The sequence below is a fragment of the Pistacia vera genome, unplaced genomic scaffold (genome assembly GCF_008641045.1).
Source record: "Pistacia vera cultivar Batoury unplaced genomic scaffold, PisVer_v2 Contig343, whole genome shotgun sequence".
Classification (NCBI taxonomy): Eukaryota; Viridiplantae; Streptophyta; class Magnoliopsida; order Sapindales; family Anacardiaceae; genus Pistacia; species Pistacia vera.
The window spans coordinates 1,443,826-1,460,507 of NW_022196161.1; the positions used below are offsets into that span (position 1 = coordinate 1,443,826).

Here is a 16,682-nt window from a genome sequence, read left to right on the forward strand (position 1 = left end):
CTTTGTAATTATAGTATTATTGTTTCTCAATATTGCGTGTTTAAGTATTATACTACTTTTTATAACATTTAGAATTTTTACATTTATCATTCCAATTTTCTATATATTTCCTTTCATGGTGTTGAAAATTAGGAACTAAATAGATAATTTTCTTTTAATTATTTAACTTGAAATAGTTGTAAGAATTTTTTTTTGTTAGGAATAATAGATCAAAATCATGAATGATATAATTAGTGTTTATATAATTCAGCCCATACATCACATAAGTATATTTTACCGGTGTGTAAGTAAATATAATAAAGGTTGAAAACCAGATTCTTTACCATTTGATTAACGAGCTGCTCACAATTGTAGGCAAGAAAAATGACACAAAATGCATCACCTGGCTGTACATATATTCATATGCATGAGTACAGTATTCAGCCACTCGCTGCCAAGAATTTAATCTAAGAGGAACCAATGACCATAAAATGAGTAAAAAACCAAAAAAATGAAACAGATTATTGGACATTGTTTCAGTTAGCTGCTATAATTTGAAATAAATAACATTACTAAATGCACCATTCTTCCACCTTATTATAGAATTCAAGTGTCGTATATTTCTCTTTTATCGTAAAACCACTTGAATATAGGCTTATGATGAAGTAGTCATTTCAAATGACAATGCACCCACTTTACAATTATAAATTCTCCTTCTGCGAGAATGCTTTCAACATAATCTCCATTATGCATTAATGGATTCTTAGTATGTGCCTTCCATTTTACTTTCTCAATGGACGAGATGCTACACTCTCTAACGGGGTGAACATGAAATTCCCAGAAAACATTATAGCTTCCTTGCCTGCCCGGTGAACTCTCAAATTGTCAAATAAATATGTTGATGCGTGATTTTTACACCAATGAAACGCACGTGTGAAATGCTGAATTGGTCTAGAAGACACATGTGAATATAAAGGAAAATGAGATTAAATACAATGGAGACAACTTTTAAAGTAGTTCGGATGCTAAGGTAGCAAGTCCTACGTCCACTGATATTTTATTAATGATAGGGGTCAGGTCGCATTAGCTGACTAACTTACAAATGATTGTACAAGCGAGTGAATGCTATAAATTATAGAGAGAGAGTAGCTAATTAAGAGTAAAAATGTGCGAATCCCTTGAATGAGAGAGGAACTCTCAATTTATAGTGGGATACCTTGAGGAAATAATTACTGGATCTGTGAGTTGGTACGATTATCCGTGCAAATCCTTCTTTATGTCACATTACCCACTTTCTAGAGTGATTTGCGCGATTTGGAGCACGGATTGGACACGTGGGATCACCACAGATCCTGGCTGGCCTGGCGCGCGCCCACTATTATGATAGAAGCAGGCTACGGGTGTACCCATGTTCTGATTTTTGCAGGCTGACTGGACCTCACGTCAGCCCTATATTTTTCAGGCATAACAGAAGTCCCCTAGTTTTTAAGGTTTGAAAATCGAACCTTGGAAACTATAAGTCATGCCGCGATTGGATGATCTATAAATTCTGGCGATTCCGACCTGTTTGAAAGGAGGTCGGGGTAGCACTCTTTGCGAACATGACCTTGCATGGTCATTGCTTGCTAAGGATGAGCGACCTGACTTCGTCAGACGTTACCCGTCGTGCTTTTAGTATGGGTGCATTTAATGAATCAGTCTCTGCTCTGACAGACGTGTCTTGCGTGTGATAAGCGCCAGCCAGGCGCATTAAATGCGTTATATGCTAACACGGTATCACTTTATCAGAGCATTAAATGCGTGACATGCCGAAACGACGCCCCTTATTGAGCATTAAATGCAGATTGGGGCGTAATTAATGCTGAGAGAGAGAGAATGCCGTCGTTTGAGTTTTTCAACGGAAAAGATAAAGATTTGATCTTCTTCAATCGTGGCGCTCACTCTTCCTCACTGATCTGTGACACGTGGCAGTGATCAACGGTGAGAAGTATTTGTCGCCTAAACGTCGTTTTGATTCCGAGAAAAAAAAATGTTGTCTCGCGCTCTATAAAACTCAGATCTTTCTCAGCCAATGTCACCATACTGTCTTTTTTATAGAGAGCAAGAGATTTTCGCAAGCTTGGAGTCTTGGCCTTCCAAACCAGAGTTTTTCCGATATTCAAAGCAGAAGCCATTTTCGTACTCCGAGAGGTAAGAACCTTTCTCTGTTTTTTGTTTTCTTATTCCCGTGGTTGGTAGATGGCGTTAGTCTCCCGGTAACTCATCGGAGACAAGACGCTCATGTCGGGTTCGAGCCATGAATGGTGGCTCGAATCATTATGTTAGGGTTTTCTCTAGGTTTTTAGAGAGTTCCCTTCCACGTCATCGTACGGAGTAGCGTACAATGGCTAAATGACCCCCCTTGCTTGTCGCTTTTGCAGACTAATAGAATAGACCCCTCAACGACCAGATCCGAGGAAGGAACCGGTTCGTCCTCGCAGGATGCTCGGAGTGTCACTTCCGAAGTCTACTCGGTACTTACCGGGGAAGAGCTCGAGAGGGTAATAAAACAGTACGGTATCAAGGTGAAAGTTTTCCGCTATGTGGGACACTCATCGCGATATCCATCCCGTAGGTTGGCCACGATCTCCGAAGAGATCATCAAGGGTGGGGGGTTGATCCCCTTCCACCCTTTTGTCAGGTCGATATTGGATCACTTCGGGATAGTGCCGATACAGCTCACTCCAAACGCGTATATGATTGCTGTCGCGATGTACATCGCTTGTCGTGAGAACGGGCTAGGCGAACTGACCGCTGCGGAGCTCGACTGCTCGTATTTCTTGAAAAAGAGTAAGGACAAGGATTCTTATTACTTGTCCAGGCGACCTACTATTGCCGAGGGGATACACAGCTACCCTAGCAACGCGGGGGCTTACGAAACGAAGTTTTTCTTCTTTCGTTACGATGGCCATTGCCGCTTTCAGGACCCGAGGAGGCTTTTTTCCCTTGGCGAACTCATTAAGTTCGGAATGCGTTTTTCTTTCTAACGACCTATTTCTTTTCTGGCAGTTAACAAGACGACCGACTTAGGGCTGCTCTTCGACCCGGACAGGATTGTATCTTTCGGCTTCCTACCCGAAGCCAGCCGCGACACGAAAAAGCTCGTGACGACCGCGAATCTACGAAAATACGGTTTTTTCAACGCAAACGCGTCTTTAGAGCCCCCATTGAGTATGTCTAGCTAACTTGTTCTTTTATGGTCGTGAAGTGAAATATTGTTGCTAATGATGCTTGCATGCAGCGACCATGCCTCCGAAGAAGCCAGAGTAGTCGCGACGAAGGCAAATCAATTTTCCTCGATCAAGGAAAGCCAAGGCGACCGATGCGGCTCCTGTCGATCCCCCGGCTGAAGGTGTCACACTGGGCCCCCCAGTGCGACCTGTTGGAACTTCCCAGCCCTAACCTGACGCACCAATCCGAACCGCGAAGGCTTCCCAGCCATCGACAGTTCGCCTGAGGCTAAAGACAACGGCTCAGCGACCAAAGAAGAGAAGGCAAATTCAAGTCGAAGAGTCTGAGACCAAATCTGAGGGCGATCTACCCGGGAGGTTGCAGCCAGATGTTGGGAGGAGGTCGGGTAAGGAACCGACTGGCGAAACGACCACTGCGAAAAGCGTGGAGGATACCCTAGTGCTAGACTCACTGGGAAACCTGCCGGAGTACCTACAGCCGATAGTCTACACTTTGCTAGAGTGCAGACTCTCGGAGGCATTTGAGCAGTCTGTAGGCTCCAGCGACATGGACCTAATGTCCACATTTGTCCAGCACTTAAGCAAGGTAAACGAATTGCCCTTGGCGAGGACTTCCCTTAATTTCTTTTGATAAACTTGCTATTTTTTCTTGTTCACAGGCCCTGCTTACCATGCAAGTGTCCCTAGAGAAGGTTCGGCTAGGAGCTGCAAAGGGAGAGGTCACTCTGAAGGAAGAGAACGCAACGCTCAAGCAGAGCCTAGAATATGCCGAAACAGAGAGAAACCTGTCATCTGAGTCGGCGAACCAGTACCTGAACGAAAGGGACGTGGCTTTTCGCACGGTGGACTTCCAAAATGGAGCTCGAGAAGCATGGGGAGGAAATAAAGGAGCTTCAAAGGACCATAGCCAGACTCTCCAAGGAGGTCGGAGAGAAGGATCAGGAGCTCAAAGCGACCTCTCTACGGGCATGGTGAGCAGAACAAGAAAAGGATGCCTTCGAGAAGCAAAGGCAAGCTCTCGAGGCCGAACTTCAGATAAGTCAGGGAAAGGTCGCTTCCCTGATCGAAGAGATGCAGAGGCAGGTCGAGGAGGTCGAGGAGAAGGCTGCCGAGTGGGCAATCGAGTCTATCTATGCCTTGCGGCCGAAGAACTCGCATATTGATATGTCCGACCTCCTGGAGGATTGGCAGGAAACTCTTAGGTCCATGGTGTGGGCGGATGATGCAGCGGCGGCCGCCTAAAAATCTGATCAGACAGAGGGTTCGGGACATGCCTCGAAGAAGCCCACAGCCGACCAGCCTTAGGATGATGAGGTAGTTCCTCTAGGAGTTAGATCAAGGCTAACAGTTGTACCATTTTGCCTGCTGTGCTCTTTGCATTAATGAAATACATTTTGTTTTTACAAGTTCTGTTCGCTTTATTATACACGAGTACATTCTGATTGCTTACAGTATTGGAACAAGACTGATATCATGATAACACATTTATACGAACAAGATTACATGCGAAGACTGTTACAAGCGAACAGAATAATACTTTACAAGGAAATGATTTACAAAGATTAAAATTAATTTACAAGGAAAACTGAGTTCGGACAACTTTTTTGACAGTAGCAAATTAAATTTACTGTGTTTGTTTCCTTTTTTTTTTTTTTAAATACTTTATTCCTATCATGAAAAAAATTGCATGTTTATTTTCCTATTCTCAAAATCATATTTTATAATATTCAACTATTTAAACCCCCATGAGTTTGTTAATTTAACTAAACACTTCAAACAAAAAAGTTTTATAAATTGATAAAAACACTCCCACCCACCCACATTTGTCAGATTCCGACAACTACCATCAGAAGGTAGCCAGAATCTAACGTAATAGAGTACTAGCGGCTAGATCTAGCCAGCAGTGCGCCAATCTGGTCTTTTTTGATCAGATCCACAGCTAAAGATCTGGTCATCAATGATGGTTAATATATGGTCGTCGTTGTTCATCAACAACGACCATATCTTTGGTCGTCGTTGACGGCCAGATGTGGCCATTTGGTTGTTAATGGCCAGATCCAATTGTAGATCTGACATTTTCTAGTTAAATCCGTCGTAAATCTGATTAGAAAAGGCCATAACGGCGCACGACCGATCAAATCTGGCTGATTATGCTCAATGACACTAGATTTTGGCCAGATTCTGAAGATGATGGCCAGAATCTAGCAATTATGGGTGAGTGAGAGTATTTTTATCAATTTATAAATTTTTTATTATTAGTTGAATTAGGTTTGTCTATTTTCCTAAACAAACACACCCAATTTGAAATTACTAGTGCCCACCGGATTACCGGAAAACTATAGAAGTATTAAACCCAAAGCGCTCACAACTTTTTTTTTTTTTTTCTCTTTTCTGTTACGCCCTTTTCCCACAACAACCACGGCCATCCACTTCATTAAACTCCACGCGCTCCACCCTAGACTGTAGACACGAGGCCGGAAGGCCCCATCAAACTGAAATATTTTTCTGTCTCTTCACGTGCGGTACAAGCGCGTCTTCTGTTTTGTTTTACCCAAATCAGTTTTGTTTTGATTCTGTTTTACGTGCAGCCGCATGAGCACTTTTAAACATAATTATTATTACGCGATTTGGTTTTATTCTCCGCACTCTTATTTCTCAATTTTCATTTTTATTCATTAATTCATATTTATCGTTTTGTAGGAGGCTGCAAAATCATGTTATTTAAACGACGCCGCAAAAACGATGCATTTGGGCAGACAAGCACTATATCTATATCTACTAACACAAATCAGTGAAATCACATTTATCTCTCTCTCCCCATACACACACACTCAGACTAACACTCTAACAGTAACCTTGAAGAAGAGCTGAAGACGAATATGGCTTCACTGGACGAAAAGGAAGCCGGTCATGAACTCTCATTATCACTTGTTGAGATTCTTGCAAACAAGAGCGTCTCATTGGAACCTTCCAAGAACGGCCACTGCTTGACTGAGCTTAAGAGTAGCGGGGTGCTCAACTGGGGTAATAGGAAGAAATTTCTGTTCCTCAGAAATGATGAGACGGAGAAACTTGACGGTGAAGAAGAAGATGTGAAGTTAGATCGGTCACCTGAGGAGATGAAGGAGAATCGGAAGAGAAAGAGCGCGGCGCACGTATTTATTACTAGCTGTGAGAAGAAGAGGAAGAGGAAGAAGAAAGGGACAAACAACTTAAGTTCTAGATGGTCGAAAGAGAGGTATCAAATAGCTGAAGTGAACATGTTGAAGATAATGAAGGAGAAAGAAGCGGTGTTTGGGAAGCCGATATTGAGGCCGGCGTTGAGAATGGAGGCGAGGAAACTGATCGGTGATACCGGTCTGTTGGATCATTTGTTGAAACACGTGGCGGGGAAGGTGGCGCCAGGGGGACAGGAGAGGTTTCGGAGGAGGCATAACGCCGACGGAGCCATGGAGTACTGGTTGGAGAGGGCTGATTTGGTTACTATTCGCAAAGAGGCCGGAGTTGAGGATCCTTATTGGATTCCACCGCCTGGTTGGAGCCTTGGTGATAACCCGATTCAGGATCCTGTTTGTGCCACGGAGTTCAAGCTGCTCAAGGAAGCCATGGCCAAAATGGAAAGGTTACTACGTGCCTGAGGCTTGTAAATTTCCTTGTAACAAATTGATGTTGAATAATACTGATATATATCTGTGTTTGTTTGGAAATCAACAGGAACATGCAGGGACTCTTGTTAAAGAAGCAAGAGGATGATGTGGCTGTTGTGAACACTCCAAGTTCTTGTAATACGAGTCAGAACTTTGATCATGACAACTTCTTGCTTCCATTGAAGGTAAATGATTAACTAGTGAACAGGGGACTTGATCCCCAGAGTGTTGTTAATCTAACTCTTTCGGTATTTGTTGGATTGTTTTGGAAGGAGATGTATACAGATTTGGTGAATAAGAAAGCTAAGATTGAAGGACAAATAATGGAAGTTTCACGTTCTCTTTGTGGAATGGAGGTATTCAATTATTAAACCTTCAATTACTGAGTTTCCTTTTATTTCTAGTATGTTTATCTGCTTTTGAATCTTTGTCCGATAATTTTAAACATGTGGTGATTACTGATTAATGCTGCACTAATGAATACTTGACATCATTAGTAAACATTTGTTAGTATTAATTAGTCAATATTTTAGCGATGATCGGTTATTTACGGTGCCTTTGTTTAAAGATTTAACTAATTTCATACATTGACTTAAATTAATGGTAATCATGCAGGTTTTAATGGATAAGCTAAAATCATCCGTGGAGGAAACAAACAAAACAAAATCAACCCCAGCATCGTTACTACAAATGGGGTCAACAATATCACCTGCCGTTACAACGAAAGTAATAATACCAGAAGACAAAGCCGCTAAAATAAAAAGACTGAAGAGCGGCTTCAGGATATGCAAGCCCCAGGGGAGTTTTATGTGGCCAGACATGACAATATCGGTTAAAGATGTAATCCCTCTTGATGATCTCATTATGGTCCCAACACCTCCCTCGGTTTCCTCTTCCTCCACGTCACCACCACACCTCCTCTCTCCCGACCTTTCCCAAATGGGAAAGCATTCAATATCCCTAGTCAAGCCACGGCCTGAGAGGCATCCCATTGATGTGGTTCCCAACAACCAAAATGAGACGACCACCACTGCTGTTTCATTTGCTATGAGGCAAACCGTGGGAGGTGAAAGAAAGGAAATATTAATGGATTGTGAGCAGAAGAGAAGGGGATGCTCCTCAACTTCATCATCATCTTCTTGGCTGGCTCTAGCCACCCCGAATCCACCTTTGCATAAACGGGGTTGAACATTTATTATTATCATCGTCATCATGACCACCCAATTTATATTTATATTTGCTGTTTTAGCAAGGAAAGAATGATAGTTTGGCTCTTATATTATATTTTTACCTCATTTGGTATTTACTTATCCCAACCATATAAATCCTTACAACAATATACATATAAACACTTAAAAACCCTGGGCCTGTTTCACACCGGAACCAACCGAGCTTGAAGCACAGTTGGTTTTGCCTGGAACTACAAACTTATAACAACTGACTATTAACTTACAGTTTCCCCTCAAAAACTTGGAAGATAAATACATTGCCTCTGCTATCGCATTTGGATGACAAAATTGAATATCTAAAAGACAAACTACATCAGAGGTATTGTCGAAGGCTTTCGCCGCTCATTGACTCCATTTCCTTTATAATATCTTGAGCTAGAGATTTGACAGGTAACTCTACATCCTCTAGCAATTCACCAAGGAAGGGTATTGTTTCAGCCAACAAAACCAGATATTCAAACTTGACACGTTAATCAAACTGGGTTTTGAATGCAAATAAGAGCTACATTAAGCAAAATATGTACGTCAAGTAAAGAAATTGATTCCAAAAGTATTGAAGGCTGAGCCGTCAAGGGAAAACCGCCCCAATACTTATGCTTCAAATGACAGTAATGGCTGGTTATATCTTCCTAGTTCCTGAACTTTCAGGATCACATTTAGATACTTAAAGTTAAGGTCCCAAAGTCTTATTGCAGAGTATCAAATCAGGGCATTTAAAATTCACGAGGGATTAACCTCCCTACAGGAGCACAGACACATCAGATATCAAAAACTCACCTCATGTTTCAGTGGTTTCCACAGAAGGTCAGTTCCTGCAGTAACAGCCATCTGACCAACAAGTCAATCAACTTCCTCCACAGATGGTACATTCACATGCTCTTCCAGATCAGCTGCTGGTCCTGCAATGAGCTGCAAAACAATAGGTTTCAATAGAACCTGCAAAAACACACAAAGCACTTTCAATATTCAATAAAAGCAAAACAAGGAACAAAAGGCGAAAGAATCAAGAAGAGGGACTGCACTAAGTTTCCACTATGATTAAGAGGTTCGGTATGAAATCATCACTGTTAATAGTACAAAGTTTTTAGAGACAAATCAGAAAAAAAACTCTCTCCAACTATACCATAGTTAAACCAAGACGGCCCACAAAAGAAACATTTAAATTTTTAAATTTTACAGCGGAAACATATTCTGTAACAAAGGAAAAAGATCCTCCTTTAGTAAGCATAATTAAGATTTAATTTCCCTGGAGTTCAGTATTTAGAATACTCCCTAAACAATATATATAACCAATAAGATTGTAACTCCCAAGGTAACTATAGAATATTAGGTTCTACAATATGAAATCAGCTGGCCAAATTGTTATAAGGATTTAGGAATTTGAGTACAGATTTTCAGTATCAACTGCATGATTAATCTTGGTAGATAAACCAGGGTTAGCAGTTAATAAACCTTAATTGTGTAAAACGATTAGGAAAATTATGAACCCAAATCTTAATGCAAAGTTACTAGACTCCCTTGATTAAAATTTGTAGAAGTAGGCAATTTAAAAATTAAGATTGCCAATGGAAGGATCAAGCCGCAATTCACCAAGGTACCACTGGTAAAATATATAGCACATCAAGGGAATATCTAATATTGAGATAACAAGAAGTTTGGCCGCAAATCCAACTTCACAGGTAGCTGCTCCAAAAACAATTAAAATCTGACACAAAAAGCTTGAGGACTGAGATTTTTATTTGTCAGTTAGAGCACCATTCTAACTAGTTGCCATACACTAATTAATAATGAATTCCATGTAGCAGAATAGGTAGAGATTGACTAGCCTGAAAATTTGAGGAATCAAGAAACTTCAGGCTCCCAGTATCATAGAGAAAACATTTATGTAATGACGATATAACCAAAGCCCTGAGCTGCCAGTTATTAATTGATAATGAACTGTTCTGCTCTTTTACAGTGCCTGCTTCCAGAGTCCTAGCCTTCTTTTTTTTACGAGTCAAATTAGCAGTGTTTACATCTCCAGTGTCAGTAAGATGCCGAACACAACCCTCAAGTAAGTACTTGAAATAAGGGACAAACAAAGACCAGCATTTAAGTGACATGAATCAATGAGAAAATGCTATGCTCCTACTTAAAAAACTGAAAGAAATAGGTAAATTTCTAAAATATAGAATAACTACTACTTAGCTGGGAAAAATTTACGCCCGCACACACACACACGTGTACATACACACTGTATAATTGTATAGTAAGATAAATGATTTTGGTAGATTTAATCCCAGCACACCTAGGTCATAAAATCCCACCTTCTGTCCAATTATAAAATGTGCTCATTTTTTTTGAGAAACATACAGTCATTGACACGTCATGCTGTCTAAATCTATATAATTTAGGCCATAACAATTCAACCAACAAATTCTCAGCTATATCCATGAGGCTAAGCCAGAACAAATATCAGGATCATTGAAATATGGAAAGCTAACATATGCCATGACAGAAACAAATAAAATTAGTTGACTTACCGGTGATTCTCACTAAGTTTATTTACAAAGCCATAGAAAGTTGTTGCCCTTTCTATACTTTTGCTTCCCATAGAGACAATGTCTTCCACTTCTGACTCTGCCCATTCTACACTTCTGATAAAAAGAGGCCTAAACATAGTCTCCGTTAATTTCATTGTAAGAGCAATCATTGTTGTGAAGACATTCTTTTCTACAATATCAATGTTCTGAACCGAATTACGGTGTTGGCGGCGAAGATCAAGAGCAATCAAGCACTGGTCAAAAATCTTTCCATGGAAACCACCAATAGATGATCTATCCATTCTCACAACAACATTTCCTAGCATTTCGAAAGCAATTACCAAGCTTGCATCATCAGCATCAACAGCACCAACTTATATTTTCAGCAAAGGTGGCAGAGCAAGTTGAACCTTTAGAACAAAGGCCAAGCATTTTATATTAATTGCAAAGAATGCATAAAAAACTTTCAGTTGAAAGTCAATAATCAACATTCTTGTGAGGATACCTAAAGGGATTTTCTCAGTGAGGAGCCTTCGAACTGCATCAGCTTTCACTTTCAGTTTTGGATCTGATCCCAGCAAATATTCAGGACGAAGCACCAAATTTCTGTAATATCTCCAAGATATGGATTTAGAAAACCACCAAGCTTGTCTATCACCACCTCCAAGGTGATAAGAATAGATGCCGTCAGAAATTCTCTCAGAGCTACGTTAACATCAGCATCATTTTTTAAGTCAATAGTGGTAGAGATTTCATGTGACTTCTGTATCACATTCTCCATTATACGAGGCAGCTCCACCAATGCCTTTGGCCCAAGCTATAAGAGATAGCCAGGTTCTGAGAACTAATGCTGTTTGTAACAGATGCAAAGCACATGTTGAAGACAGAATGATAAGAAGGAAACCTATTGGCCAAACCCTCTAAAGTTGTAACTGCTGCCACTTTTAATGAAACATTTGATTCTACAACGGAGTCATCAACTATTTGAGCAATTTCCAAGCACATCCTATTGAAAGATTCAAAAGCATTCTCATCCAGATGAAGCCAATGACTATTTGAATTTGGATTCAGTTCTCTTCTCCCCCTGTGCTTTGGTTTAACTGACTCATGACCCGTCACTGTTTCACATAAAAGCCCAAGAGCCTGTTCACAAGTAAAACTTTCTACATTGAAAATGAACTAATATGAAAAATATAGGTACAAAAGGAATAGTAACAAAATCCCTTAAAGCGTATGCATCCACTTGTAGAGTATACACTTGTGTAACCAAAAGTAATAGCATTCAGTGCATGAGACATGTAAAAGGCAATGATTTGTAAGACACTTCCCCAGCGAAAATTGATGTTTCTAACATATCAACCAGTTAAAAAATTTGTCTAAAGCCTTTCTTATATACAGAAGTTAGATCACAAAATGCATTAAGCAAACCACATACCTTCTTTCTCACATTGCCATCAGCATTCCTAAGCAAATTAATGATGCTTTAAACGTATGCAGAGGGCATCTTAGTTGCTTGCTTCGTCTGTCAACATATTGTAAGAGGAAAACAATCTGCTCCATAAGTTCTTCAAGTTTACTCTGCATAGTCAAATACCCATAAGATTAAAACTCAGAAATAAACGAAATTACAGTTGACTGAGATATTATGCTGCAGCATTCCTACTGATCACACACAGGCCATAGCAATATGTATATGTAACCTTGATGATTGCACCCCTATAAAAAGGACAGACAACGAACTCTAAAAGAAAGCAACATAGATTATCTCTCCGTCGTTCATAAGTCAATTTATGCTCTGTGTAATACTGTAATATGGATCCAGAAGGTAAAAGAAGAAATCTGTTTACCACAGAATGTGGCATGCAGTTGTACAGCAAGCTTACAGAGACTCAGTAGATTTCTTTCTCGAAGTCTGAACACAAGATCCAAAGGATATCTCACCAGTTGATTATTTGTGTCAACTGTTAACAAGTCATCAAATCCACTTCGCCCAATATTTTTTTTAACATATGTCTGTGTGTGTGTTTCCCATTAAAAAAAAGAAAAAGAAAAGCAAAGTATTTACCAAATTCAAAAAAAAAAAAAAAAAAAAAAAAAAAAAAAAACCGTATTCCACCATGCAAGAGATACTTTTGTTACTCCATCAAGGTTTTATTTTTTTCTTTTAAGAAAAACTATTGTACGAAAAGAACGTTGATTTACAAGGAAGGAGTTTGAAGAGTAGACAAGCAATCAACAAAAACATGCTCAAAAAAATAAAAACCTGATGACGCCACAAAACCAGGAAGCTCCTCACGTACCCAAAATACAGCCACCGGAAAAAAATACATGACAAACAACTGTTGATCAGGGCGATGCAACTTCCCATGAAAATATACTCCATCATGTTTATTTAAAATTCGTTAAAAAAAAAAAAAAAATTAAGTTTCATTGAGGTTGGTAGTATAAATCAAAATTCTTTTGACTGGTTGTAAAAGCTGTATTGGTCACCATAAAGTAATACCAAATCCTGGAACTACCTAACTTCAATGACTGCATCATAGTATGTACCATGTTCAGCTTTTGCTGCCTGCTACCCAGTAATTCAAATTACGGATAGCAAGACAAGGTTGAAGGTGCCTAGGACATGTCAAGACTATAGGGGTCAAATGGCATTGTGGTTCCCTAGTTGTTTTAAATCTTATACTTACTATATAAAGAAGTCCCCCAGCTTTCTCATGACATTTGATCACCAAATTCCCTCAGTGAAAAAAAAAAAAAATAAATAAAAAAATACCTAACCCACAAAATTCCAGAAACTGATCCAATAACTTCTTCTACTAACAAATGCTAGGTTTAATAATTCAGAAGCAGATGAATTCTTACCTGAATGCTATCTGAATCTTCAGTTAATTCACGCTTAAATGCAAATTCTGGATCTTGCATTTTGTGCAAAACGAATTGAATTGCAAGTAGCAATTCCATAAAAACTACTTCCAAATTACCACTCCCTATTTGTTGAAGCATCATAACAAGCGAAGGAAGCCATATGACACAAGAATATTGCTCACATATTTGCACAGCAAAAGCATACTCTCTTTGTGCGAAGATGTAAAGTTATCTGAACTGTGTGCATCACCAAGGCAAGATGATCCTTTCCTTGAAACTAAGGATCGGAAAAGGAGGACAAGCAATGAAGCCGAACTATCACATTCTCCCAAAGTCCTGAAGAAAAGCATATTAACTTTAGTAGTAAATACAGAACCAACAGGAATACTAAAATGTAAGTCCAAATAATACCTTAATAGGTACACAACAATTGACAGCCTTCTGTGCTTAGCAACATCAGGCAACACATTCACAAAAACCTAAAGATAAAATTAAGCAGATCAGAACACAAACAACTATCACAATTGGAGCAAGGGGCTTGTAACAAAAAAACTTTTTGATAAAATTACCTGAAGCAATTCGTCCTTCTTGTTAGATTTCAATAGTCAACAGGGGACAACTGCAGATATGAGATCCTCAAAAACACGTTGGGAATGGCTGTGGCCGAAATATGGAATGGTTCTTTTCCCTTGATCTCTGCTGGCTGAGATTAGGGAGTAAATTAAGGTTCAATCAATCACCTTAATTCATGTGATTGATGGAACAATTTACAGGAATTTTGTATTTATTGTTTTCCTTTTTTACAATTACACAATTGTATAAATTGGCTATTGTACATATTTACAAAATATAATACACTCAAAATTCTCTACGTTTCTTTTCTCTTTTCTCTTCTTAGGCATATTTTGGCAGCATAGTCTTGCTTCTCTTGCCTTCTCTTTCAAACTTTGATATGGTATCAGAGCCTCTGATCTGAATCCAGCTTCCGGATTCTCTCAAATCAGCTAGCCATTTTTTTCTTCTGTCCCTGCAAACAAACAGATACTCGGTTATTGATTTCCTCTTTATTTTACAACTACTCAAAACTCCAAAATGGAGATAAACCCAAATCCAAATATCACAGACAGCCCAAACACAAGCCCAATCCTCATAGACAATCCACACCCAAACATTACAGACGGCCCAAACCCAACAATCACATAAGCCCAACATTCCAACCCAAACCACCAACCTAAACATGATCCAAGCCCAATAACCCACCCATTTGGAATGTCGGGGTACATCCCAGATCCTACACCTCCAACGGGTCTGGGTTCAAACGCAAATCCCTACTCGTTTCCCTTTCACCTGATTCCAACCATCGACAACGACAACAATCGCCCTGTCCCAGGCAACGTGCTCTATGCACACCCCTCTGATGGCCCCGAATTGGTTCTCATCAAGAACACCTTAACAGGTTTCAAAAATTATTCCAGTTGGGCATGCGATTTTCACTGAGCCTTGATAACAAAAGATAAACTTGACTTCTTTGATCCAAACTCCCAGCCACCGTCTGACTCCCACCTTCAATTGCACTAGCACCGTTGCAATATGCTGGTTTGATCGTGGCTCAGCAATTGTTTGTCATCAGAGGTGGCGGCTGGTCTTCCTCCGACTGAAGTCATGGCTGAGATGTGGGGAAATATTCGGGAAATGTATGGGAAGCTTGATCTAGCCAAAATTTTCCATCTCTGGCAACAACTTGCCAAGATTAAGCAACAAAGCTCTTCGGTAACCTCGTTCTTTAATCGACTCTCCGCTGTTTGGAACGAGCTTGATGTGACAGAAGAAACCCTAGAAGGGCCACTTGCAACTCTTGCACAATGGGCGAGGATTTGCGATTGTGACTGATTGAGCCATTTTCTCCTCGGTTTGAACGATGATTTCCTTGCTTTTCGCAGCCAAGTTCTGGCCACATCACCACCTCCCACTCTCCGGCGGACTTTCCAACTCGCCGTTCAAGATGAGAATCAACGACAGGTAAATGATAGAAATCGACAGACTCATGGGTTGGCTTTTGCAGGTTATCAGTTTCTGGAGAAGGAAGGGTCGAATGGGGATATTGGGCAGCTAGGGCAAATGGAAGAAAAACATGTTCTTTTATATGCAAGTCAAAGTGGATCTGACGATCAGAAACATGTTGTGTCATTCACTTCATCCAATGGCTCACAGGATGCCACATCATGAGGCGGGTCAAATGGGCCAAGCAGTTGGGCTTCTGGGTCAAATCACGGGTCAAACAAACCCAATAGTTGGTCAAATGGGCATACAGGGTCAACCAACCCCGAAAATTCAAAATCAGGCAAGGGTAAACTATTTTGTGAATACTGTAAATGGAGGAATCATACTTGGGACAGTTGTTGGCAATTAAATGGGTATCCCAACAAAGACAAAACTAGAAATTCTTCAGTCAATCATGTCGTGCTATCCCTACAGAACCTCCAATTATAGCACCTCTGATCACCTCCAATCAATATCACCACTTTCTCCAAATGCTGAATAAAATCCGAACAGCGCCCACAACATCCTATGCAAGTATTTCTTACTGCTTAAATTTTATTACGACTGATATGTGGATTATTGATTCAGGGGCTAGTGATCACATTATTTGCAACCTTAAACTTTTCACCACTATATCCACTACCTCATCCACCTCCGTTCATATGCCGAATGGAAACATAGCCCCAGCCACTCATATAGGGACCGTGAAATTATCTACACATTTACAACTTACAAATGTCTTATGTGTCCCTACATTCCATTTTAACCTCATCTCTGTATCAAAATTATGTTATGATAATAGTTGCACTGTGAAATTTTGTCATAATACCTGTGAATTTCAGGACCCTTCGACTGGGACACTAATGGGTTTGGGTAAAGCTAATAGAGGTCTATACTACTGGGTTCCTAGTGCATCTTCTAAAGTTATTTCTCCTTGTATTACATCTAATAAAATATCCAATTGTAATACAATGCTTAATAAAACTTCTGTTATTCTCCATAACAGATTAGGTCACGGTGCCACTATCCCTCATCCCAAATGTCAAATATGTCCCTTAGCTAAACAAGCAAGAATTAGTTTTCCACATAGCATATCCACCGCCACTCAACCTTTTGCCCTGATCCACCTCGACATCTGGGGCCCATATCACACCCTCAATCATGAAG

The 16,682-nt window shown here is 40.0% G+C and overlaps 1 protein-coding gene, 2 long non-coding RNA genes and 1 pseudogene across 3 annotated transcripts; 1 reads left to right on the forward strand and 3 right to left on the reverse strand.

Moving 5' to 3' along the window:
* Window positions 1–6,088: 6,088 nt before the first annotated feature.
* LOC116138686 (protein DYAD-like) lies at window positions 6,089–8,044 on the forward strand. Its single transcript, XM_031424373.1, has 4 exons — window positions 6,089–6,831; window positions 6,924–7,041; window positions 7,129–7,212; window positions 7,472–8,044. The coding sequence occupies exons 1-4, from the start codon at window positions 6,089–6,091 to the stop codon at window positions 8,042–8,044; spliced, it is 1,518 nt and encodes a 505-aa protein (XP_031280233.1).
* A 518-nt stretch (window positions 8,045–8,562) lies between these two features.
* LOC116138687 lies at window positions 8,563–10,187 on the reverse strand (annotated as a pseudogene).
* Window positions 10,188–12,113: 1,926 nt separating this feature from the next.
* On the reverse strand, window positions 12,114–15,449 carry LOC116138735. Its single transcript, XR_004129337.1, has 3 exons — window positions 15,439–15,449; window positions 13,473–13,679; window positions 12,114–12,185 (listed from the first exon to the last, which is right to left on the reverse strand). It is a non-coding gene; the product is annotated as an uncharacterized LOC116138735 (long non-coding RNA).
* Window positions 13,684–14,107, reverse strand: LOC116138736. Its single transcript, XR_004129338.1, has 3 exons — window positions 14,045–14,107; window positions 13,887–13,954; window positions 13,684–13,811 (listed from the first exon to the last, which is right to left on the reverse strand). It is a non-coding gene; the product is annotated as an uncharacterized LOC116138736 (long non-coding RNA).
* Window positions 15,450–16,682: the final 1,233 nt, after the last annotated feature.

What these genes read in the sequence shown, in the direction of transcription:
- LOC116138686 (XM_031424373.1), top strand. Translation starts at nt 6,089, where the DNA reads ATGGCTTCACTGGACGAAAAGGAAGCCGGTCATGAACTCTCATTATCA. An exon ending in ACTTCTTGCTTCCATTGAAG is followed by an intron (nt 7,042 to 7,128) that starts GTAAATGATTAA and finishes TTGTTTTGGAAG; the next exon opens with GAGATGTATACAGATTTGGT. An exon ending in GTTCTCTTTGTGGAATGGAG is followed by an intron (nt 7,213 to 7,471) that starts GTATTCAATTAT and finishes GTAATCATGCAG; the next exon opens with GTTTTAATGGATAAGCTAAA.